The sequence below is a fragment of the Telopea speciosissima genome, chromosome 6 (genome assembly GCF_018873765.1).
Source record: "Telopea speciosissima isolate NSW1024214 ecotype Mountain lineage chromosome 6, Tspe_v1, whole genome shotgun sequence".
Lineage (NCBI taxonomy): Eukaryota > Viridiplantae > Streptophyta > Magnoliopsida > Proteales > Proteaceae > Telopea > Telopea speciosissima.
Genome location: NC_057921.1, coordinates 44,280,550 through 44,304,758, shown reverse-complemented (window position 1 = coordinate 44,304,758; position 24,209 = coordinate 44,280,550). Strand labels below are relative to the sequence as shown.

At 38.2% G+C, this 24,209-nt stretch overlaps 1 protein-coding gene across 5 annotated transcripts in view; it reads left to right on the top strand.

Moving 5' to 3' along the window:
* The first annotated feature begins 2,930 nt into the window (after window positions 1-2,930).
* LOC122665267 (protein sym-1) overlaps window positions 2,931-24,209 on the top strand; it is a 34,978-nt gene continuing 13,699 nt past the window's right edge. For 3 of the 5 annotated variants that reach the window (XM_043861378.1, XM_043861377.1, XM_043861376.1), the window contains exons 1-7: window positions 2,931-3,438; window positions 16,416-16,503; window positions 17,736-17,830; window positions 18,801-18,873; window positions 18,989-19,081; window positions 19,176-19,262; window positions 23,812-23,892. In XM_043861378.1, coding sequence (XP_043717313.1) covers window positions 3,062-3,438; window positions 16,416-16,503; window positions 17,736-17,830; window positions 18,801-18,873; window positions 18,989-19,081; window positions 19,176-19,262; window positions 23,812-23,892 — 894 coding nt within the window. In that variant the 5' untranslated portion in view covers window positions 2,931-3,061. Of the gene's footprint in view, window positions 3,439-16,415; window positions 16,504-17,735; window positions 17,831-18,800; window positions 18,874-18,988; window positions 19,082-19,175; window positions 19,263-23,811; window positions 23,897-24,209 lie in introns of all 5 variants that reach the window. The other 2 variants (XM_043861375.1, XM_043861373.1) reach the window with 2 other exon arrangements.

Below are 24,209 nucleotides of genomic sequence, written 5' to 3'. Positions count from 1 at the left end.
CATTCTGACCAAGGCATCAGGTTTAAGGCGTACTCCATTCAACACTATCTTTTGTGACCACAATCAGTTTGTCTAAACCGGAGAGTCGTTTTAAAAGGTTTTCAAAATCAAAACTTATGACATATGCAGCCCAAGTGGGAGATTGTAAGATTTCCATAAGGTGGGCTGGCATAGTCCCACTTTTATTTTATTAAAACCGATTTAGTTGTGTTGATGGGAGCTGCCTTAATGGTATGAGCCCAGTTACTATGTGTGGACCTAAAGTATTGTTTCCTTAATGGAAAGGAAACCCTAGTTTCTATGTAGGGTTGGTCCCTGCCCTCACCACTATAAATAGTTGTCACTGGCCCATTAAGTGACCACTCTGAGAAAACCTAAAGTTGTGTGAAAGAGGACAAACCAGACCAACAGTTCGTATGCAACAGGGATCGTCAAGAGTTCGGCTTCCACAAACATGAATCCAGGTACGCCAAGAACACCTCTATGTTTTTTGTATGCTCATTGATCTCCATGGATGTTCCGCATGAATTTATTCTATCACTTAGCACCCTCTTTAGCTAAAACATTCAAGAGAGAAGTCATGAGCAACCCATTAGTAGTTAAAGTAAAAGAGTCCATAACATAAGGCAATTGCCCAAATTACCACCAGTATCCAAATTTATTGGAGTTGCGATTACCTTTCTAACGATATATGGTTCATCAAAATCAGACTGTCGGATCAAAAGTTATCATAATCCAAAATTTGGGGCAAAAAGATGCCATTCTGGCCAACAAGTGGCACCTTTTTTGTGTCACCACAAAGAGTGCCTCTACGGTACCGCAAGGTTCAAGGTTGGTCTATAAGTAGACCCCTCTTAGTTTATGATACTTTTGAACCTCAACTAGACTCTACCTTTGGATTTTTTGACTTTCTCTCCCCTTTTCTACTATACTACTGTGGGACCCTTGTCGGGATACGCAGAGAACAGCAAATTACATATCATAAGCTGAGAATATGAGATTCCAAAGTTTAAGACTTTTGTTGAGAGGCGCTAGTGTAGCCTGAAAACTGCCGAATCGGACCCTACACTTCTAAGTCGAAAGTTTCCTCGTGGAAGCCATAAGCTAAATGATAGGTACCTTTTTACTTCCATTTTTATTTTTGTTTATTTTCTAATGTGAATATACCATGCCAATATTGTACATATAATAATAATAAGTATTGCATCATTCTCCCCTCATCGCATCCAAGTATAATAAGTCAGCATTCACCGCAATCTTGGCATACCCGAAATGGTAAGACGATGATTACTTTCATCGTTCTCTGCATCTCATCAGAATTCAAGCCCTGTCTAAGTAGAGTAAGCCGGTGTTTGTCACAACCTTGGCATGTCATTGATAGTAAGTCAATGACTACTTGATTTAGCATACTTTGCATTTCTCTCTCCCTCTTGTGCATCATTATTTATTTTTTCCTGGACTAACGTTAGGTTCTACCAATGACGTTAGTTATTATCTGCTTCCTAGAATAAACGATTATGGCCTTTTCAGAATTTTACTGTTTTTTAGAATAAACAACTAGCCTTTCTAGAATCTTATAACTTTCATTTATAGTTTGCCTATTCTGGTAATGTAAGAGGCTACCATCTTGATAGTGAATTGGCCAAGATGCCCCAACTTATATGTCACATATGTAATGTTCCAGTAATTTCCATAAATATGTTGTTGTGTTTCCGATTTTTGTAAAACTCCCCCACTCTAATGTCAATAACCATTTCAGCTGTTTTCAAAACACTAATAAAGGTTATAAATAAATAAAATAAACTTTATCACCTATTAATAGGGGTGTAAATGAATAGTCGAAATCCGTTTCTGTATCCGTGTCCGTATCCATTTAGCACTATCTGAATCCATCCGAAAGCTAAACGGATGCGGATACAGATAAGCTATAGCTACCCGAAAAGCTATATTTACATGTAAACGAATAAAATATCCGATCCGTATCTGACTATCTGTGTCTGTATCCGTTTAGCACTATCTGAATCCGTTCGAAAGCTAATCGGATGCGGATATAGCACTATCCGAGCCGAACCCAATTCGTTTACATCCCTACCTATTAAGTAACATAAAACAAATGCGGATTTCATTGGTTAATCTTGACCTTCAAAACAAAATCTTTTTCTATACGAATTTGATTGACACCCAATTAGTGTCATTAGACTCCACTTGGAAGCATGGTCCAAGGAATCGGTATAAGATTGGCGTATCAGCCGATACCGATTCCTCAAATATGATACTGATTCAGGTACTAGCCAAGGGTAAAAATGTAAATAAATTCAATTTTTATTGAAAATTAGGGATAAAAAAGTAAAACCATTTGATCCAAACTGATACAGGGCGATCCGGATTGATATCGTATTAATATCGGTATCGGTATAGGAGGGAAGATTGGGCCATTGAGGCCATTACAAGATGCTCCAATCTCCATCGACTTTTAAGATCTATTTTTTTAAGTTGCCAAAAAAAAAACGAGTGAATCGTCTAATCCAGGTAGGAATGAATTTGGACCGCACGATCCAGTGGTCCCATGACTCGAATCGTTTAAAGTTGGGATCGGAAAAGAATCGACCGATTTCGATCCGAACTTTGAAACAATCGTGACACCGAGCGTTACTGGAGAAGTAAGTGGGGCTTCTTCTCTTTCCCGTGGTGACGGTGATGAACCAAATACTCCATTTCGTGCTTTCGCCTGCAGAGACTGTCATCTCTTTCTGCAGAAACCCTAGACCGAAATGTAACTCTCTCCACTCTCGAGCAACTAACCATATCGAGCTTTCGCCTGCACAGACTATTTAGGGAACCTAGGATTACGCAATATTTGACTATTTGAATCTCATGAAATGGTTGTTGTTTAATGCTTATCCGCCTAGTGCGTGGAGTTTCTACTTGTAACTAATTATAGGTATTGGGTTACTCTCTGTAGATTTCTGCTGCTGCCAAATTATGATAATCAAGCATATGGTTTAGAAACATTCTTACGCTACAAACCCTTTGAAGCAGAGATTATCAGAGTGAGGGAAAGATGGCTGTAAATCTTGGAACAATTATTCGTAGATCTCCCTCTTTAGCCCGTTCCATTATTTTCAATCCAAAACCAGTTTCTCCTTTCCGTAACCTTAGTAGAATTGCTACATGTTCTGCTACGAGAAGTGGTTTTAGGGTGTGTTCATCGTGCTTCATACACACACCCTCTATAAATTCCTATCATAGAACTGGGTTTAAGGACTTGGGTCTCTCCGGGATGAAAATTCGAGACTTGGGTTTGGATTACTTTCGGGTTTCGGCAGTTTCAGGTGGCGGCGGTGTTGGAGGAACTGGTGGTTTTGGGGGCCAGGGTGATGGAAATTCAGGTGGCAGAGGCGATGATGGTGGTGGAAGTAACTGGTCTTTGCTTTCCTGGTATTTATTTACATTTTTTTCGTATTTATATATTTTATTATGGTATACTGATATTTATACTTCAATTCGTTTCTGGTCGGATGTTCTTCGTTTATATTCTTTTATTGTCTGAATTTCTACAGTAAAAAAAGGGGGAACTTCTATGGCTACTTGTATCTAACATCTGCTTAGTTGAGCCTACAATTGGGTTGATGTGAACAAGCCCCTTTTCCCCACATGGCCACATGTGCCAAATACAGAGTCGAGGTAGGTATTGGGGTAGATCTCATTGTTCCATAAGCTACAGGTGGTCAAATTGTTGAATTTGGAAACCTTAAGGTTCAAAGATCAACTGGAGAGACAGTTGGTGATGCAGATCACATCCTTTGGAAGAATTATTTTCCGATTTGGATTTGGTTCATTTTTTCTGGTCAAGTTGAACCTGCGGTTCAATAAAATTTAAGTGCCCAATGGATTATATGGGTCATGAGCTAAGTAATTTTGAGTTTGCTAAAGTAATGGGTCCATTCTATAAGCTCAAATATTAGAGATTTAACTTTACCCCCAACAAAATATTAGGGATTTAAGGCCAATACGGGATTAGGTAGTTAGTTTCTAATTCTATGTAATGAGTTAAGTTGTGTATGACAATTCTATTCCAAATTAGTGTTTCTGAGTCAGACATTTGGAATATTTCTGTAAAAAAATGTTGCATGGTAAAACTGAAAAAAAGTATTTATACCACTAAAAAAGAATAGAAACACGTATGGAATGCATATTAACAAAAGTATATCTTCTATTTGTGGTGGTGGTGGTGGCAGCGGCGGTGGCAGCGGCGGTGGAGGTGGAGGTGGCGGTAGAGAGAGTTGAGCTCAAGGATCGGGTTTATTGGGTTGATTTTTGTTAAAATTTGTGTTTCTGTTTTTTATAAATAACACCAACTCTTTTTCTCCAATGACTAACAAATGTGTTTTTTTATCACAAAAACAGATCGGACGTCACATACATGTCCTGTTCCAAATTTATGCCAAAAGAAAACAAAAATACCAGAACTGTTTCTTTTGAACGTTGCCATACAAACCCTTTAGTGGTTAAGGTAGATATTATATAGAAGTTTCAAATTTAGTTACTGTTAGAAGAATCATGGGTTAGAAAGAGAGAATGAGATAATGGAATAATAATGTTATGTTTCATTGATAGGTAAGCCCCTCTATTTATAATAGAGTGGAAAGTTCGGACTAAACTAGGCGATGTGGGACTAAACCCACATAGCCAACTGTAGACATAATGACCCCTGACTAGCTGACTCTATAAGAGTAGCCACTTAAACCTAATAACATAGGAATAAAACTACCCCAAAAGGACCAAAATACCCTCACAGTATTCTGGATTACATATTCCAACACTCTCCCTCAAGCTAGATTATACAAATAAGAGATGAAGGAAAATCCAGCTTGAACTAAATAAAAAAAGAACTCCATAATAAGGCTAACACTCCTCCTCAAGTTGACGCATACAAGGTACTAATGCCCAACTTGAACAAAATGGGAAGAAACTAAGTTGCAGCAGAATCCAGCTTGACATATGAAATCAACTCCCAAATAAACCTTCAAGAATTTGAAATAATTGATCTCCAAACTTGGGCAACCTTGATCAGCAAACTTTCACCAATCTTCAATAGCTGTCCAGTGATGAATCTCTGACTGATAATCTTGAAGATAAACAACTAGGGCAGCAAGTAGCGGAAATAAATAAATCAGGCAGTAGAAATGATCAACCCAATTGTAGACCCTCATATAGGCAGGCAATAACCAAACATCTTCAATACTTTAATACTTCAATCTTCCCCTTATGGCAAACTTAACCCAATAACAAAGGAGTTACCCAATGGCATTGGTGGAAACTCTGATCTTCTATGTTTTGTACCAAGTGTTCCTGCTAGTTCTGCTTTTACAATGTCTGCAGGTGTACTGTACATAATCTCCCCCTCAGGTGTAGTAGTACACGTGGACATGACAGAGATGATGAATGAGATAGTGTAAAAGGATAATATTCCAGAATATTCCAAGAGGTGCTAAGGGTAATGGAAAAGGAAGAAATGGCAAATTAGAGAATACCATTATCGTCCAAAGTGGTTATGGGTATATGCCAAAGGTATGTTTTGGGAGGTGGTAAAGGGAAAAGAGTAGTGGGATAATGAATTACAGAGTAAAACAATTCAACATATAAATTTTCAACCATCTTCAAACGATCAAACAAATACTTTTGATGGAAACTCCTGCAGGGGAGAAACTCCTAACTCCAATATTCAAATCTGATAAGTATACAGATCTGATTTGAAGTAAGGAAAAGCTCCAATCGTCAAGGCTTGATCAATCTTCAAACAAGGAAGAACAAGTGTGCAAAACACCAATTAATAAACTCCCACATGCGAAATAGGACTGACGAAGATATTTGGACAGCAATTGATGTAAGAAGCTTCAACAAAAAAACTTGGATCAGATCTGAATTAGTGAACAATGCTAGGATCAAGCTCCAAAGTAAGCCGGATATGAACTAGAAAAGCTTCACATAACTGAATAGGTTCGTAGTTGCAACCAATAACCATGAAACACACTGTTGTAATGCCAAATAAGCTGATCTCCAGGGTAGTACGAGTCTTCAATAATGAAAGAAATTCGATCTCCAATAGTAGGATACTCAGTCTCAATAATAGGGCATCAGTAGTCCTCATAAAGGTAGCAGTAACATGTTAACCAGTCATGCTTATAGAAGGCAATCAATAGAACCAACAAGGTATGTAGTAAAGCTCAATAGAACCAGCAAATATAAGATAAATAACCCGACAGATCCATAGATATTTGAAGCAGCCAGCCTCATAGGAACTAGAAAAAAATAGGTTGATAGTTGATGAAATCGAGCCATAAGAGTGAACCTGAATTTTTTCAAAATAAATCCATGAATGATGCTGAAACTTGGGTTGAGAACTCCTCTGGTATGTATAAGACTCCCCTAAAAAAATTAGCTTGATAGGACAGCCCTAACCCTAAAATCGATTTTTGTCAGGGTTTTGGAAAACCCTGAAATTGAGATCGATTAGGGGAAGGGGACTTCAAAAATCTGTTGTTGCTTGTCAAAGTGTGATGATTTCTTGGCATAGATGCTGTCCACAACTGCTGGAAGGGATCTCCAATACGAACACCCAATCTCTTGTAGAATTTGAGACTTGATCTTCAAGTGGAAGAAACACCAAAAAGTGCAAAAAAAAATAGGGCAGCAGCTATCTTAGGTAAAATACTTCGTTAAGCCATGAATAATTGAAGTAGATTGCCTCTCTTGATGGTAGAAACACCTCCAAAAACTCCAGAGGCAACAGGTAACCCTAACCCAAAAAATCGATTAATATCATGGTTTTGGAAAACCCTGAAAAATAGAGATCGATTGGGGAGGGGTCTTCTAGAAAACTTGGATAGGTGCAAGATTGAGGTCGAGTGGTCCTAGTAATGGAAGTAATCAGCCCTCCAAAAATCAGCAAAAGCTGAAACCTGTAACCCTAATTTCGATTGGAGTCAGGGTATTGTCAGGGTTTTTAGCAGGTAACCAAATTAGCAGGTTAATAAAGTTTTTTCTGTAGAAACAAATCCAGCCATCAAAAAGGGTCCAAACTTATGTCGAGTAGGGGTTGTAGTAGTAGGGAATCACCCCCAAAAAATCAGCTGCATCTGAAAAGGGAAACCCTAAAATCGATTGGAGTAAGGGTTTTGAAAACCCTGACAAGTTGAGATCGATTAGGGTAGGGGCTGGAAAGGTTAATGAATGATGGAGAAATAGAAAAAAAGGGAATAAGGTCATTTAAATAGGGTAGGAAGGTGCTGGAAAAGAGAGCAAAGGAGCTCCAATGGTGGAAGGTCAGCCTTCAATAGTGATAGGAAGTTAATCTCCAAAAAATTCTGGAAAACTCCAATTCGCAAAGATGGTTCCAGCAGAATTTTAATTGAAAAAAGAGATTGAATGATGGAGGGCAGCAACTAAATCATTGGTTAAGGTTTTTACCTCATTAATGCTGCCCCATTACAAGGATGAGAAGAAGAAAACCAGAAGAAGGAGAAGCCGAGAAAGAGAGAAGAAGGGAGAAGTTGATTGACGAGAAGAAGGTGGGTTTTTCCTTTCTTTCTAACCTAGATCAGACCTGCTCTGATACCATGTTAGAAGAATCATGGGTTAGAAAGAGAGAATGAGAGAATGGAATAATAATGTTATGTTTCATTGATAGGTAAGCCCCTCTATTTATAATAGAGGGGAAAGTTACAAAGGACTAAACTAGGCGATGTGGGACTAAACCCACATAGCCAACTGTAGACATAATTACCCCTAACTAGCTGACTCTATAAGAGTAGCCACTTAAACCTAATAGCATAGGAATAAAACTACCCCAAAAGGACCAAAATACCCTCACAATATTCTGGATTACATATTCCAACACTCCCCCTCAAGCTAGATTATACAAATAAGAGATGAAGGAAAATCCAGCTTGAACTAAATAAAAAAAGAACTCCATAATAATGCTAACAGTTACTTTCTGTTTTGCATGTAATAGCAATCCCCTAGAAGGATTCCATAATACTTTTTATTTTCATTGTAATAGCTAAGAATCCTTTCTAGAAGTATTCCTTTTTAGTGTTTGCTTGGCAGCCAAATAGTAAAGAGAGTTTCTATTCTTGTAATCAGTTCATTGGTTATTATAAATAAAAATTGAGGGCATGTTGCCCACAGATTTTGGCTATTGTTCAATTGAATGTTTTTCTTCGGTGGTGATGTTGAGAGTATCTCTTGTGGTGAAGCAATTGCAACTCAAGGTGGTGAACCCTTGGTTTGAGACTGGTGGTAAATCCTTTCCCGTGTAGGTCATAGGTGGTGAAACCTTTAGTCATATCCCCTTCTTTCCTTCTTCTTTTTCCCTTTTCTTTTATCGTTCTTCCCATACTGTCCAGCAGGATTCCAGCAACTTTTCTTCACTGTCGTGGGCTCTTATCAAGTGATATCAGTACTTCCTTTGGTGTATGATTACCCTGCTACAATTGTTCTTCAACTTTTTATTAAGTTATTTTGTTTCCAGTTTTGTTTTCATGTTTGCGATATGTTAATTTGGCAGCAATAGAGTTTGATTTTCGGCCATTGATTCCTGGTAATCTAACCATCATCTTGGGCTGAAATTAAACTATGTTATTCCCCTCCCCATCTACTTCCTTCGAGACCTAAGGGCCTCTTTGGTATCATTTTTCATTTTTTCATGTGTTTGGTATCACTTTTGAAACTTGTTTTTATTTAAAATAAATGAAAACACCCGCAAAATGATAATAGACTCAAGAGTCTATTAAGGATTATGGTCAAAATCTGTTTTTCCTTCATTTTTTCACTCTTTAATGAGCATGTGCTCATATAACCCAAATATGAGGGGTAAAATAGACATTTTCTTTTATTTTTAGAAAGACAAGCCCCCTCTTCCTTCTTCTTCTTCCAACAACCAACGTTACATTTGGTATTGACAGTATTGATGATATTGCCGAAGGTTTGCAAAGAAGGCTGCTTTAATGGGGAAAGGCAGGTGGATGTGAAATCGCTTTTCTGGTACCGTGTGGATTTGCTAGGCCGGAGCTTTAGGGTGATGAAGCACAGGAGGCTGAGTTCTCTGTTGATGCCTTGCCACACCTCCTCCCCCTCCGCCACCGCCGCCGCCGCCGCCGCTGATCTGTACCCGTTAGCACTTGGTTTACTTGGTTCTGGAACCTTGTCCTTGCCAAAACAGATACCCATATCTTCTTACACCTCAAATTCACACTTTCAAGAGAGATGAATGGTCGATACTAAGAACTTTGTAGCTTATTTTTGGAAGATTTGGGATAATCGGAAGAGCCCAGATCAGATTTTCAGAGCTGAAACTGATATTGTAGGTAAGAAAGAGGAAGAAAAAAAAAATCCAATTTGGATTCTAGTACTGAGATTCAGATCTTGGACCCAATTTCAGGGAAAATCTGATTGAGGAATGATAACCAAAAAAAAGTCAAGAACCCAGACCAGGAATTAGTATGCTAATTCCAGAATCCAGATGTTGCCCTAATCAAAACTGAGTGCGCGTGTTGAACAGTGAGAAAGAAATAGAGATAATGAAGAGAAGGGGAGGAAGTAAGACGGAATCATCAGAACCCAAGAAAGGAAAAACAAGCGGTTTGAATGAGAGTGTCTTAGAAGTTAGACCTTGTCTCAGGTGTTGTTTTTCAGAAAAATGGTGAACTCTCTTTCCCTTCAAATTTTCAAATATTATATGGAGAGAGAGAGAGATTCAAAGTTGTCGACGCATTGGAGAAGATCAAAGAAACTGTTACTCTGCTTCCCTACTAGAGTTGATTTGGGGAAGAAGATGGTTGAAGAGAGAAACCCACCACTAAAAAATGTTATGAAAATTATTTACACATAGGTAGTTACCAAACGGTTTCTCATTCTGTATTCTTTTATGTCTAGTAGCTACCAAACAGTTTTTATTTATTTATTTTTTTATCAAAAATGATTTTTATTAATGAATTTTTTTAAATAGTTCATAATGAAAATGAAAAATGATACCAAAGAGGCCCTAAGTATGGTGTTCATAAGATAGTTAAATCATGATTTATACCAGTTTTCCTGACTTGCTATTTTCTGTCCTTATATGTTTCCACTCATTCAACCATTAATTCTCTTTGAGATTTTCACCATATAGTCACCTCCATAGGACTCTTATGATATCTCAGTTTCAGCTTCATCGGGCTTATAGTTTGCAAGTTCTATTTAGTTCAAGTTTTCGGCAATTTAGGTTCACTATGATTCTGGTTTCTAGTAGGTTTCTGGTGTTTGTCTTTTCAGCCTAGCAAACCTAATCAATTTGTATCAAAGATATTGCCCCCAGTGAATTAAGTCCCTCTGAGATTGCCTACACCCAAAATGTTCTTAATCAACTTCCTGGGGATTGGGGAGTTGAGGCAACTGGATTAAACGATTGGCTCAAATTCAGAAAATATGGGGCATATAAAAAATTCAAAATTACCCTTTACTTTACATACTGATCTCAACCTCTTGGGGACTGGGGAGTTGAGGCAACTGAATAAACAATTGGCTCGAATTCAGAAAATTTGGGGCATATCAAAATTACCCTCTACTTCACATACTGATCTCAACTTTATACCCCCACAGGATGAGAGGAGAGCACCAATCAAAGAACAGGAAAGCCTTGGGGTTTCAGTTTAACGGAATAAGAAAATTTAGGGTAAGATCAATTGCAAGGTTCTTTTTTAGGTCTGTGAACAGTATTCATGAACAGTAACTTTGCCAATAGGTAGAAGAAGATATAGAAGAAAAAAGTTTAGAGAGGGGCAACAAATAAGTAGCAGCATGGAAGAAATAGCAGCAGAACAGCAGGAAAATTTGGGCACAGCCAGAAGGTCAACGGGTCTTTCCAAATTGCCATATCAAACTCTATTCCAGTCACACAAATTTCCAGATCTTATATAGCTTACAAGATCTCATATTAGGAAATAAAATAAAATAAAACGGACTCTATTTTGGGGACTTTTCATATCCCTGATCCAATCTTAGAAGAAAAGCTCGAGACTTGAATATGCCTCTTAAAGACCAGATGTTTAAACCCTGTGCCCAAGTAACCACCTAGGACACATGGTCTTCGCCAATGATCCCTAAAAAAATAAACCCAGCTCATTATAAATAAAATCCCTACTAATAATGGCCAATCCTAAATAAAAGATAGCCAATATAGAACCCAGCCTACTTCATTAAGGTACTCCTAACAAATTCTACCATGGTCCTTTGTGAGAGAAGATTTTTGGCAACCTCAAGGGGATGCTCCCACATCAGTAGTTGGTTAATGGTCTTACCATTTGGTTTGGATAAATGGAGTGGTTTTAGGCATCGTGCTTGGACAGTTCATTGAATTTCATCAGTTTTGACTTTCTGAGGCAAAATATGGGTCACAATTTTGATAATGGTTCTCAATCTTGTATGCTTCTTAAAACACTAAGATTGACAATGTCCCAGGCTAAAGCTGGCTTTTTTTCGAAGTACAAAATCCAGAATCCTGAAGGAGATTTTGGATTTCTTCTTTGACTAAAGCAGCTGTGATGCAGTACCCAGGCTACAAGAGAAGAAGAACCTGGGGCAGTATGACTTGGTCCTGCTGTTTCTGATTTGAACCAATTTTCTGTTTCAGTTATGGATCTCCAATGGGTTATATGGGTCATGGGCTAAGTGTTTTTGGCTTTTCTATTGTAAGGGGCCAATGCTATAAGCCCAAGTATGAGAGATTTGAGTCCTTTACAAGATTAGGTTTTAGTTTATAATTTCTATTTTCAGTTTTCTAGAAGATTTAGGTTAGTTGAGTCCATATTTGAGTTATTAATTTGATTGTTTCTGTTTTGTTAAAGAACTGTTGAATCTGGTCTTAGAAATTCTAGAAGCTCTAGAAAGTTTCTATTTTCAGATTCCTTGGTTCTCAAGTCTAGGAATTCAGGAAAATTTCTAATTTATGAGTTGTGAATAGAAAGTTGAGGGGTTAGTCTATAAATTAATGATTTGATATACTATGTAATGAATCGATTTTAGTAATGAAGGAAAAGCTATCTGCTCAATTGGTCTGTGGATTTTAAGCTACCCCAGTGGATTCTGGGTGTCCACTTCAGTGAACTCAGAAGTGGTTTTCCTGTGGATTCCTGGATGTTTCTCTCTCTTTTTTGTATCTTTTCTCCTATCAACACAGGTCAGATTTCTCTATCTTAATACTTTACTATCTCTTTTCATTATCAATTACAGGTCTGAACTTGCTTATTACTGAGCATGCTAAATCCATCTGTAACCTTATTTTGGGTTCTGATTTGTTATTCTGATAACTAGATTGCTTCTGTAGTTTATCTCAGTTCATTGATCAGTTATCTAGTTTATGTTTTTTGTTTCAACAGTCCTAAAATTCTTATCGATTAAAGAATTCTACCTGAGCTCAGCTTTTCAAAGCCTCAGTTTTCTGGCTCTTTATTTTGAATCTGATTTCAGATTATTGTTTATGGGTTTGTACCGCTGCTAATCATTTAACCTGTTTTTCCATCGATTCTGTTTGTACCATTAAAAGTCTGCTATCGATTTAATGCTTTATTTCTGGGTTTCAGTTTCGTATCTCATGAAGGATACCTCAATATCATGATATCCGTCCGTTGGATTCCATTCAAACTTTGTTACGATATTCTGCTGCTTGTTTAGGCTACTCAACCAGACTTTTGTGCCCATCTGAACTGTCTTTACTTAGTCATCTTGAGCACAGGTTGCATTGTGCTAGTGTTGTCATTGTTGTCAGCACACTCAGTCAAGCAGCAGAGCATGCATAAGTATGACTGAGCAAGCAGTGCAGTGAGTTGGCAAGCATGCAAGAGCATTGAGAGGTTTACCAGCGTAAGATGACCAGCTTGATGAAGGTGAGTTATCAGCGGGAGCCTGGAAGCTTCCGGGCTCAAGGGAAGACTATTGTGGAAGAGCAAAGCTGAATGTATGGGCTGACATGATTGAGCTTGGTTGATAGATAAAGCATGTTGATGATGTGGCATATGGTGAGCTAGGTTTGAAGACCAGGAAAGCTATGGTGATGTTGCTGAAGGTAAGATGGTAATGGTATTGTCGAAGGTGAAGGATGGTCTGCTGTGAAGGAGAGGCCAGTGTGAAGAACACAAGTTCCAGTGGAAGTGAGAAGAGCTGAAGACTGCAAGTTTTGTATTGTTGCAGTAACTTCATGGGTGTTTTGAGGTTTCCATTTGGAATCTGTGAAGCTCAAAACATGGGAAAGGTAGATCTCTGAGTTAGTTTTCCAACCGTTCAAGAATCAGATCAATCTGATATCGGAGTTGGAAGTTATGGCTGGACCATCAGATATTGCATGTGTGCTTCAGGAAGTTGTTTCTGCACTTGCATCAGATTCAAGCTTGTTTTGGGAACTCGTGCACTGAACTTGAGTTGAAGGTGTAAACATAAAAGTTGTATCTCTTTGAGTCAGCTTTCATGTGAAAAAGAATCAAGTCAATTGGAGCTCTGGAGACAGAGAGTTATGACCATTTGAGTAAGTAGAGGTCAGGCAACAGGGCTGAGCAAGCGACACCTTTTGGAACCGGCTCGTGATGGCCGAGAGCAACAACGCATCCGGCTTGAGCAAGAGGCAGTCTGTGAGCTTGTGATGAGTTGAGATTGCTGGAAGTGTTGAGGGGGAGGCTTCAGTTGTGTTGTCATTGTTGGCAACACCTCTTCTGGTCAACATCTGAGAAGTTCTGTCAACCAAAACACTCTCAAATGGGTGTCCGACACCTGGAGGTGGTGGTGGACTAGCTTAGGGTGATTGAAATGTGATGAGGAATGTCATGAGCTGGTATAATGAGGTGGACAGAGCTTGGAGTGAAGGTAGGGTAAAGTGGCCTGGTCAGGTGAAGTGGTACAACTGCTCAAAATGTTTTTGCATGTCCAACAACTTCAAGATTTATTTCGGATCCCTTCCACTAACTTTGGGTTGAAGGTCAAAACTATAAGACTCTAGCCTTATGAGTAAGCTTTACAATGCATCAAGAATTGGGTCAATCTGAGTTCCGATGAGGGAGATATGATCTTGAACTCAGATGTCATGCATGGTGCCCAGAATCTATTACTGCACATGCAGTGACTTCATAGGATTTTTTAGCTATCCTACTTGCAGAATCTGTAGTACCTCAAAACGTGAAAGCTGTAGAGCTTTGAGTCCTCTTTTCATTGGTGCCAGAATCAGGTCAATCCGACATCGGCAGGAGTTTTATACCCTTTTCCCAACAGTGCTCAAAAGTCGGTCAAACCACGGATGGTCCGATTGGGGGCAGGAATTAAGCTCAGCTTTTGTATCTTTTTATGCGAGTTTGAAGCTATGTGAACCTATTCTTGATGGGAGAAGAAGTGGAGAGAAGATAGAGAGGAAGAGGAAGCTTCCATGTGCAAATCCTTTGCTACCTATCACTGTGCTAAATGATCTATTGAAGGTAAGAAGATTGGTGGTTGAATTATTGAAGACCTATCAAGGGTTTGAGAAGATTCAGAAGAAAAGAAGAACAAAGGTTTCTCAGAAGAAAAAGGAAGTGAAGAAGAAAGAAGAAGAAAAAGGACGAGTTGCACAACGATGGGTGGCAAACTTTTGTCGGCAAAAGGACCAAGAACTTGCTGCTGCAAGGGCTGCCCAACAACATTCAACCTCAACTTTGGCTCCTCAAAGGACTAGACGCTATCAAGTGCCAGGTTCCAAGAAGGAATCGAGAGAAACCAGACGAACGGAGAGGATGGTTATGTTTTGGTAAAAATAAGATGATATGTTGGTTCAGGGATGCTCTATTTCTTTAGCAGGAAGGTCCTTCATCCGTGACAAATGAAGCGGAGGATCTAACCGTAATCTTTAGGTGTCTTAGAAATCCCTATTAAGTTGCCAGAATGGTCTCCATCTTTCGGAATGCATGGAATCACATTATAGTGGACCCATATTTCATTGTAGTATGAATTTATCCAGATGATCCAGAATAGTTTTATATCCATTTAAGGTTTCTAAACATAAATTCTATGTTAAGGTTTTCATCATTATGATGGGTATATCTTATGCATTATGCTCTTAGCTATATAAATTGGTCTGAACATGCTCTTCCTATCTCTGCGCTTTTATTATAGTCGTAAAGTACCTTAGACAATGGTTCTACATCTAGCAAGTTAACAAGGTCAGTCAATTTTAGAACTATGGTTCTTTTTTGGTACATAAATGGGTGTTTAGCTTTCATAAAATTATTATTCAGAATTCCAGCATGAAGAGAAGGTGGGCCTATTGTTTTTGGTTGGTTTAGTTTATTGGGTCCAACTGAACTTATGGTCTAAGTTTTGCTTAAGATAGGATTAATTTGAGTGTCCAATGGGTTATATGGGCTATGGGCTTAGTATTTTGGGTTTACTATTGTAATGGACCAGGAGGCCAGACCTCAGTGCAATGGTATGGTTGCTCCATTTCGACCTAGTGGTTGTGGATTTGAGTCGGGAAACAGCCTCTTCACGAAGCGGGGGTAAGGCTTCTTAAATTATGATCCTCCCAGACCCCGCAGTGGCGGGTGCCTCGTGCACCGGGTACACCCCCTTTTTAAAAAAAAAACTATTATAATGGGCCAATTTTATAAGCCCAAATATTAGGGATTTGAGTCTTATATGGGATTAAGTAGTTAGTTTCTATTTTGGTGTTTATTGTTTGTTTTAGAAGATTTAGAGGAGATTTGCATGGAGGGTATTCTAGAAGATTGAATGATGACTTGCGTGGGCCCCATGTGATTTGTGGAGGAGATTATCTAGAAGATTGCTGGAATATTCCATTAGATCTGCTACTACTTTAGTTTCTAGTTTTTGTAACAGGTTTTAGTTGTTAGTCATTAGCTACTTAGTAGTTACTATTTTCTGTTTCTTTCCTTTTGTGTTTTAGCAACTAGATCTTCTTTTCATAAATTAGTTTTTTGTTTTCTTTTTCCCTAGTACCCAAGACTTTCTATTCTTGTAACACAACTTCTAATTTTATACATACAAGCAAGGGGAACATATGCCCTATGATTTTGAGTGATTGAGAAACTGGCTTTTGCCTCTTTGAGTCAGTGGTGATGCAGCTCCAACCCTATTGTGGTGAAGCAATAGGTTGGGATTGGTGGTGATGCCCTTCCCACAAGCCTAGTGGTGATTCTAGGTCATAACCCTTTAATTTCGTTTTTCATATGTAAAAATAAATAAATGAATAAATAAAAGTGTTAGAAAATGCTGTAATCAATATTGGTTTGTCCTTTTTCAATTGATCACTCGATGGCTTTACTGGTTCAAGATTGATTCTGCATTAATGTTTGTTTTGGAAGTTATCTTGCTTATTTTTGTTTTTTTTTTTGGTTTTCCAGGTATTTGGCTGTTCTTGAGAAGTATCCAGTGTTTACAAAAGCGGTCACGTCTGCACTTTTGACTTTCGTTGGGGATTTAATCTGCCAGGTATCCATTTTCTTCTTTGTTTATCTCTTACAGATCTGAAAATGTTGGTCCTTTCCAACCTTAAAGTGTCCAGGACCAAGGGTCCAGATAATGCACTATATATATATATATATATTTATATCGAAGTTAAAACTGGGTCTTGGTATTATCAAGGTTTTAAGTATCGGTATTGGGTATTGTATCGGAAGGCTGATTTTAAGAGCCGTATCGTAACGTATTGGAGAGACTCAAGATATGCTAAAGAATGGAAATGGTCAAGAAACATATGGAAAAGCCTAGATTATATGCAAAATATATTTTGAAGCATAAAACACTATAAGTAAGTAATATGTAAAATATATCATGTATAAAAAGGGGAACAAAGTACGACAAGACAAGTGCATTCAATTGATTATATATAAATGATGAGGTTTCTTACATGTACTAATACCAATTTTTTTAGGTATTGTATCAGCACTGTATCGTATCGGTTTGTATTGGCGGATACAGAAGGATACTTAAAACCTTGGGGATTATTCTCAGGTTCAAAACTTTCAGTGTAACTTGATTTTGGTGTCATTTGAATAGTTACATTGCCTTTCCAATGAGACCACAATCTTGCATATCCGAGTTGATTTGGGAGAGTTATGTCCGAAATACTTACAGGGCATTACTTTGTGATAGAACTTCACTTCTTCAGAGCCATAATTTAATTAGGATTTGGAGATAGAATTATTGCTAATTCAGGAAACCTGGGAAAAGATGTAGTTTGATTAAATCTTATTGGGTTGAACATAGGCTAGATGATTGTCTTGAGCCCCTTGGATATGTATTAACTTTTTATTTTTAACAAGATAGGATTGAGGGGGGGTATTTTTGGTTGATTTCCAGATTTTCAAGGGAGATTCCATGATTGTGAAGTTGAGAAAAAAATATTTATTTCCTTGCTTTCCAGATTTTCCATGAATCTGTTGTTTTCTTGATTGCTCCATGCCAGCTTCAATTTTGGCTTAACCCTTGTTTAAAGTTCTATACCAGTTTCAGTGCATGCTAGAGTTTTATATTCATTTACTTTTTAAATTTCAAAGATCATTAAATAGTGCCATCAAAACATCTATTTTGGATCTAATTTAGTTTCTGTTTTATTTGAAACTTTTTAAACAGCCTGTCTATTAGTTTACTACTTAAAACTACATTTCCCCCCTCATTTTATATGTTACCTGCTAATTATTTGATGCTATTTTATTGCTCAGCTATGGATTGATCAAGTCTCAACACTGGACTTGAAGCGAACATTTCTATTCACTCTCTTGGGATTTGTGTTAGTTGGTCCCACATTGCATTTCTGGTAAGAGTTCAGCGTCCTTATGGTTGTATGTTATTGCTTGGAGGTTGGATACTCTTACAAAGACATTAATGTATTCATGTGTTGGTATCCCTAATTGATTTTCTTGAGTTTCATTATACTTCCCCCCCACCCTTCTTAGAGGCATTTATCCAATATTAAGGTATATTAATGAAGAAGGAAAATGTAATACTATTGGTATTGTATATATTCTGGTGATGCCATAGTTGTTAAGGCGCCTAGGCGAACCAAGGCGAGTGAGGGGAATAAAAACCAAGGCAACACCAGAAACCAAGGCAAGAGAAAGATGCCTGGACGCCTTGACAACTATGGGTGATGACTAGTATACCCTCAATAAAAAATGTTCATCAATTGGATAGGCTGGTTTAGTTCTTCAATGTGCCAAAGTGAGCCTGATTATAAGTACATTTTTGACCTGTTGTTAGGTGTCTGTACTTGTAATTTGGTGGTGGCTACTGGCCTACTTTTTCATTAAAAATTTATTTTTTGACCCTTTTTTAAGGAAGGGGGTATAAAAGGGTACAATATTTACTTGGATGGTTAGGGTCTTTTTACTTCTTTTCTCTTGGGTGCCTAATGCAAAAGATGCCCCTTTAATTAGTGAATGAGATGTGCTAGTAGTAGAATAGATGATAGAGGTGGCATGCCTTGCTGGATTTTATCCCAGGTGTTGCCGATGGCCAACTAACCATCTTTTACGTGCCTGGTTGAATAAACCAGAACCTCACCCAGGTTCTAATGTAAGAACTAGCCAAATCACCTGTTACTTCCAGGTTTGCACAATTCCAACCGGTGTAAGCCTGTGTAGTTCTATGCATTCCCTATACTTACCCCAACCAACCTGTTCTAGCCCGTCCTTTTCAGTATGGTAGTCCTGGGACAACCATATTGTTCCTCTTTATCTGCTTGTGACTGGACATGCTTTAATGTTTAATTGACAATGGCTCTGTAGGTATTTGTACCTAAGTAAATTGGTGACCGTGCCAGGAGCATCTGGAGCTTTATTGCGCCTTCTGCTTGATCAGGTGTTCCCCCTCCTCATTCCTGATCTAACTTCTGTCCACACCTCTTGTCATAACTACTTTATTCTGCTGGAACTTTTAATTAATTGGGTTTGAACATACTTTTGTTTCATTGCAGTTCCTTTTCTCTCCCATCTTCATTGGAGTTTTCTTATCTGTACTCGTAACTCTTGAGGGAAGACCATCAGAAGTAGTACCGAAACTTCAACAGGTGTATATTCATGCTTTTGATTTTGAGAGAAATTTATGTAAGAATTAGTTTCCCTTTTATTAGCCATCTATTATCATGTTTTAATCATTTGCAGGAGTGGTTTTCTGCTGTATTGGCAAATTGGCAATTGTGGATACCTTTCCAGTTCCTTAACTTTCGATTTGTCCCGCAGCAATTCCAGGTTTGATTAACATAGTCCTTATTCTATTTTTTTATGGGTGGCATTAGAGTGACTGGACAGACATGGTAGACTTTGGAAACCAAAGCCCAAAAGGTTCAGTCCATTCTCTAGGTCATTGGGCACAAGTTTGGTTCCAAATAAGGCCCGTAGGTGGTAACTAGATAGTCTTTTATTTAGTTGGGGCATTCTTATAAGTCCTTTAAATTCCAGGGGCATTATTGTAATTTTATTTTTATTTGTGGGGCTCAATGACTGGTAATGAGGATCTAGAGTTAGTGGTTATCTAATTCTGTTTGAAGTTTACTCAAATATTACTTTTGAGGTTTTTATACAAGGATGCAACCCCCCAGTCAATTGACACAGTTGAATAGAAGTTTGTTTGTGAAAGTGTGTGGGTTGTCAGCACAAGGACCCGTGTAACAGACCCCTCGTAGGTGGATGTTCCTGGGATGCTGTTTTGACTACTGCTTAGACTTTTTCCTTTAGTAATTTTATTTTATTTTATTTATTTAGTTAGTTATTCTTTTAACCCCTTTTTACCTTTTTACTTCCTTCTATTGCTCTTATTTCTATTATTGTCCTGTCCCCTTCGGATCCATGTAGCCAACCCCATTCAGTTGGGATAAGTTATGGTTGTTGTTGTTGTGGGTTGTCAGCTTCTTCCCTTCCCCTCATCTCCTCTCTTCTGGTTTCTTTTATGTTACTGTTCATGTTATTGGTCACAGGTACTGTTTACAGTCACCAAACAGTATCCTATCAATCTCTTCTCCTTCGTTCACTTTCTCCCTTCTTTCCCTCCCCTATGATACCCTGCTATTCTTCCTTTTCTGTTGTCTGCCCCAAGTACTGGTCTGTGTTATCACTTATCGGCCATCTGGGTTTTCTCATCTATTTCTGTTATTCTGTTCTGGACATCTCTCTCTCAAATTTCAGATTTAAAAACTGATCTACAGTTCTTTTCTTTGCATTACTTGTATCTGTTTGTATTCCTTCTTTTCTTAGATCTGAACTATTATCTAGTCTATAGTCTGTTTCTTAAACCAGATCTTCTTTCCCTATTAATATCCTATTCTGTTACTTAACTGAACCTGGCTTTTATTAAGTTCTGTTATTAGCTATCATATATGACAGGCATCCTTGGTCCTGTTTGCATCTGTTATTTTTTTTACTTTGAATATCAGAGAGAGAGAGAGAGAGAGGTTGCAGGATTAAGCTGTGTTTGTTGTATAGTCCTGAGTATAGTTTTTAGCCTTACGGAAAGAAACAAAACCATATATTGCTCATGAAGAAATGTGGTTTGTGATATGCTCCCACTGTCAGGAGACATGCACCTTATTGTTAATTTGATCATATGCATCCTACATTGGCGCTTTATTCCATGGTATTTACTAAAGGATACCCTTGTTGGCTTGTCCAGTACACTGCATTTGTTCCCTTTTATTCACTTGAGGATTTAGGCAGCCACGTATCACTTCATTATGGCTAGATGACCAGCATTATGTGCAGTTCTTTTTATTATTTTTTTGTATTTTTATTTGGGGCCAGAATTGTTGTGTACTAATGTTGTAAGGGAGTTATTTCATTAATTTTTTCATTTCGGGTTTAAAAAGACTGTATTTGGAGATGAAAGATAAGCAAGCAAGGAAGGAATGAAAGCATGAGTGATTCTATGGAATTCTTGGAGTGAATCCAAGATCGTGTGAAGCCAAGACAATCTTCTTCTATGTACTCCTCTCTTTATCTACAGCAAACCATCCCTGTTTGATCCCCCAAATCCATGGTTGTTTATTCCATCATATTTCTCCCAACCTCTATTTATTCCTTCAACTACAACAGCCCGTAAACCCCTATAAATCATATTTGTGCCTAGAATAGGACTGGTTTGTGGTTTGATGTGGATTACATGAGATGGTAAAAAAGAATATGTTGAATCTTTATATGATGTGATCGTTAATTTCTCTATTGCTCTTCAAAATGTATGCATGCTTGATACATCTAGTTCATTACAGGCCTGATGCTTGCTTCTTCAAATGATGTTAATGTAAGACTAGATTAGGGTTAACCTAGTCCCAGGAATATCCACAACACAAAATTAGAAACAAAGTCAGAATTAGAAGGTTTAAGAATTTAGACCAAACCAGCCATGGGAATGCAACCAAACTTGGATCGATTGAAGCTTGTATGGAGGGAAAGCACTGCTGAAAGTTTTACTCAATTCTGATGGTGGAGTTGGGAGATACGGAAGCAACACTAAATTAGAAGGTTAAGACCTATAGGCCAAACCAGCCATCGGTTTGGGCTCAAGTCTGGATCGAGTGGAGGTCTTGTTGAGAGGAACTTCTGCAGCAAATTGGATGTAATTTTGATGGTCAGAAGTGGGGTTATGAGATGGGAATAAAAATAGAAGGTTGATGCTGTAGAACAATCCAGCCAGCAGACTGGGCTGGTACTGGGATTGAGTGGGCTCCTTGTAATTGTGATTCAACCTCTAAAGCTCTGCTGGAACATAGTTCAGACTTCAGAGAAAAGTTGGTTCGAAAGTTGCAGGCAGCAGGGAAGAAACAGATCTGCAGAGGTGAGCCTCAATTCTTCTTCTGGTGATGATTAGCAGCAGCAGTCAAGAGGTTGATTGGAGGATCACTTCTGGTCTTCAGCAGCGGTTGTTTGCTCACAATAGAAGTCACAGAATACAGCAGAAGTAGTGCTCGATTGGGTGTAAAAGACTGTGAGAATAAGGGAATAAGAAAATAGAAGGTAACGGGAGATAAGGAGATTCGGCTCTCTCAGCACTATTGCTTTTTGGCTCTCACCAGCCAGGCTCCCTGCCCTTCATGTCACTCACAATGGACAAGAGAATCTCCATGCATAAAGCAAGCTTCCATTCTCATCTACTAAAATCATGGGGGGCTTCTAAAAGCCATTACAAATATATAGAGGGCTATGCTGCTAATAATTAAAGACTGATCTGCCCCACGATTCTTCTAGGAATATTCTCACCAAGCCAAATCAAGGAGCTGTGACACTGTTCACATGGACAGTGTTTTGGCCTCTTTTTCTTCATGTTTTGTCCTACATCAGATGTCCATCATGAGCTTTGGGGAATATAAACCTTTCATAATTCTAAATAAATATAAGGGAAAAAAGGATTTTGTCCGGGAGCGTGGCACCTTTGCTCAGACACAAGATGGGACGAAATGACGGCCTGGCCCCCATGAAAGGTGGAAATCCCTCCCCTATTGATACTTTTGCGTGTGCTCCCATTGGCTCCCATGTTGACGCAGGGGTCACTCCCCTATTGATCATCTTACGGTCATCACTAAGGTGTCTAATTGTTAGACTAACACCTAGGTGTCCATTTTTGGCAGATTACAATCTCTCAACAGGTGATTCTGAGATTTGTATGGGTATTGACCCCATAATCAGTGATTTGGTGAAAATTCTTAGGTAAGATTGAGAATTTGAGAATATTGGGAAATTTGGTCTCTGGAGCCCTCTATTAATCCCAGAATCAAGGAACCGTAGTTTTGTCCAAACATTTCTGCTGTCTGTTCCAGTTCTTTTCCCTCTGTCTGTGTTGTGTTTTTTTACATTATTTCTACATGGTTTGGGGATCTCTATAAAGATCCTTGTTCCATTAGCTTTGCTTTCCTATCGATAAAATTTTTTGAAAAGCGAGGGGGTGTTCAAAACTGATAGGTCGACCATTCAACTATTTTATGATTTATGTGAAGAAAATTACCTTATCACATTACCTATTATGGCATGTTATGGCTCATTCCAGCCTGTTTAATCCCTTCAGTCTATTAAGAGATTAGTACTGTCACCACAGGGGTATACTTGTGATATTCTTGCTTATTAGGGTCTTATGTGTGTTAAATTAATTATAAGGGCATAGTTGCAATTCACTGAGATTCTGGTTTAACTGATTTTTCTGAAACGTAATCCCTAAGGCTTCTAGAAACCCATCATCAAGGCATCGAGTGGGGCTGATTGTAGGCACTTGTGCCTCTTAAGGCAAAGTTTTGACTAATGAATGCCTAGACGACTACTTGACCATAGAAAAAATTGATTTCTTTTTTGTTTTTAATATTTGTATAAATATGGGAGTACGCACGTACTGATAACTATGAAGACCATGGGTATGGGGGCATAATAAAAGCGTGTGATGCAGGACTTTAAACACCAAGACCAAAAATGAGCAGAATGTTAGTGTGCTGAAGTAGTCAATGCCAATAGAAGTGAACCATAACAACCTTATTTAAGTGTCTGCATGTGCAACGTAAAAGTAATAGAAAGTTCTAACAAGGTAAATATTTAGTTTCGTTTTCTATTATATTAGTCCATTGAATCACATTTGCAGATCACAGAATGAACTATGTAGCCGTTAAAAACATTGAAAATGCATAGGTTTTCCTGAGCAATAAAATTATTTGGTCCACTCAAATGTCGAAGTAAAGGGTTCTTCCAATGTGTGTGTGTGTGTGTGTATATATATGTATATAGTTCATTGACTACAATGTCTAATCATCCAATAAATGGTCTTTCACAGGTTCTTGTTGCTAATGTGGTTGCCCTAGCATGGAACGTGATTCTATCATTTAAAGCTCACAAAGAGGTTCTTGTCAAATAGGTAAGCAATTTTCTTTTAAGCATGTAGTTAAAAAGTCAATAGCATAATAACATTCTATGAGCTACCATATAAGAAGCATGATGTTCCAAACTTCTGCTTAATAGTACAACAACAACTCAGCCTTATCCCAACTTAATGGGGTCGGCTATACAGATCCTTAAACACACACACACACACACAGAGACACAAAATAAATAAATAAATAAATGGTATAAGAAAAGGGAGTGATGGAAAATGAAATTTGAAAGTAAGAGGAAAAAAGATAGCCTAGGAAATCAGGAAAATGTCAGTTACATAGTGTCGATAACATGGATCCT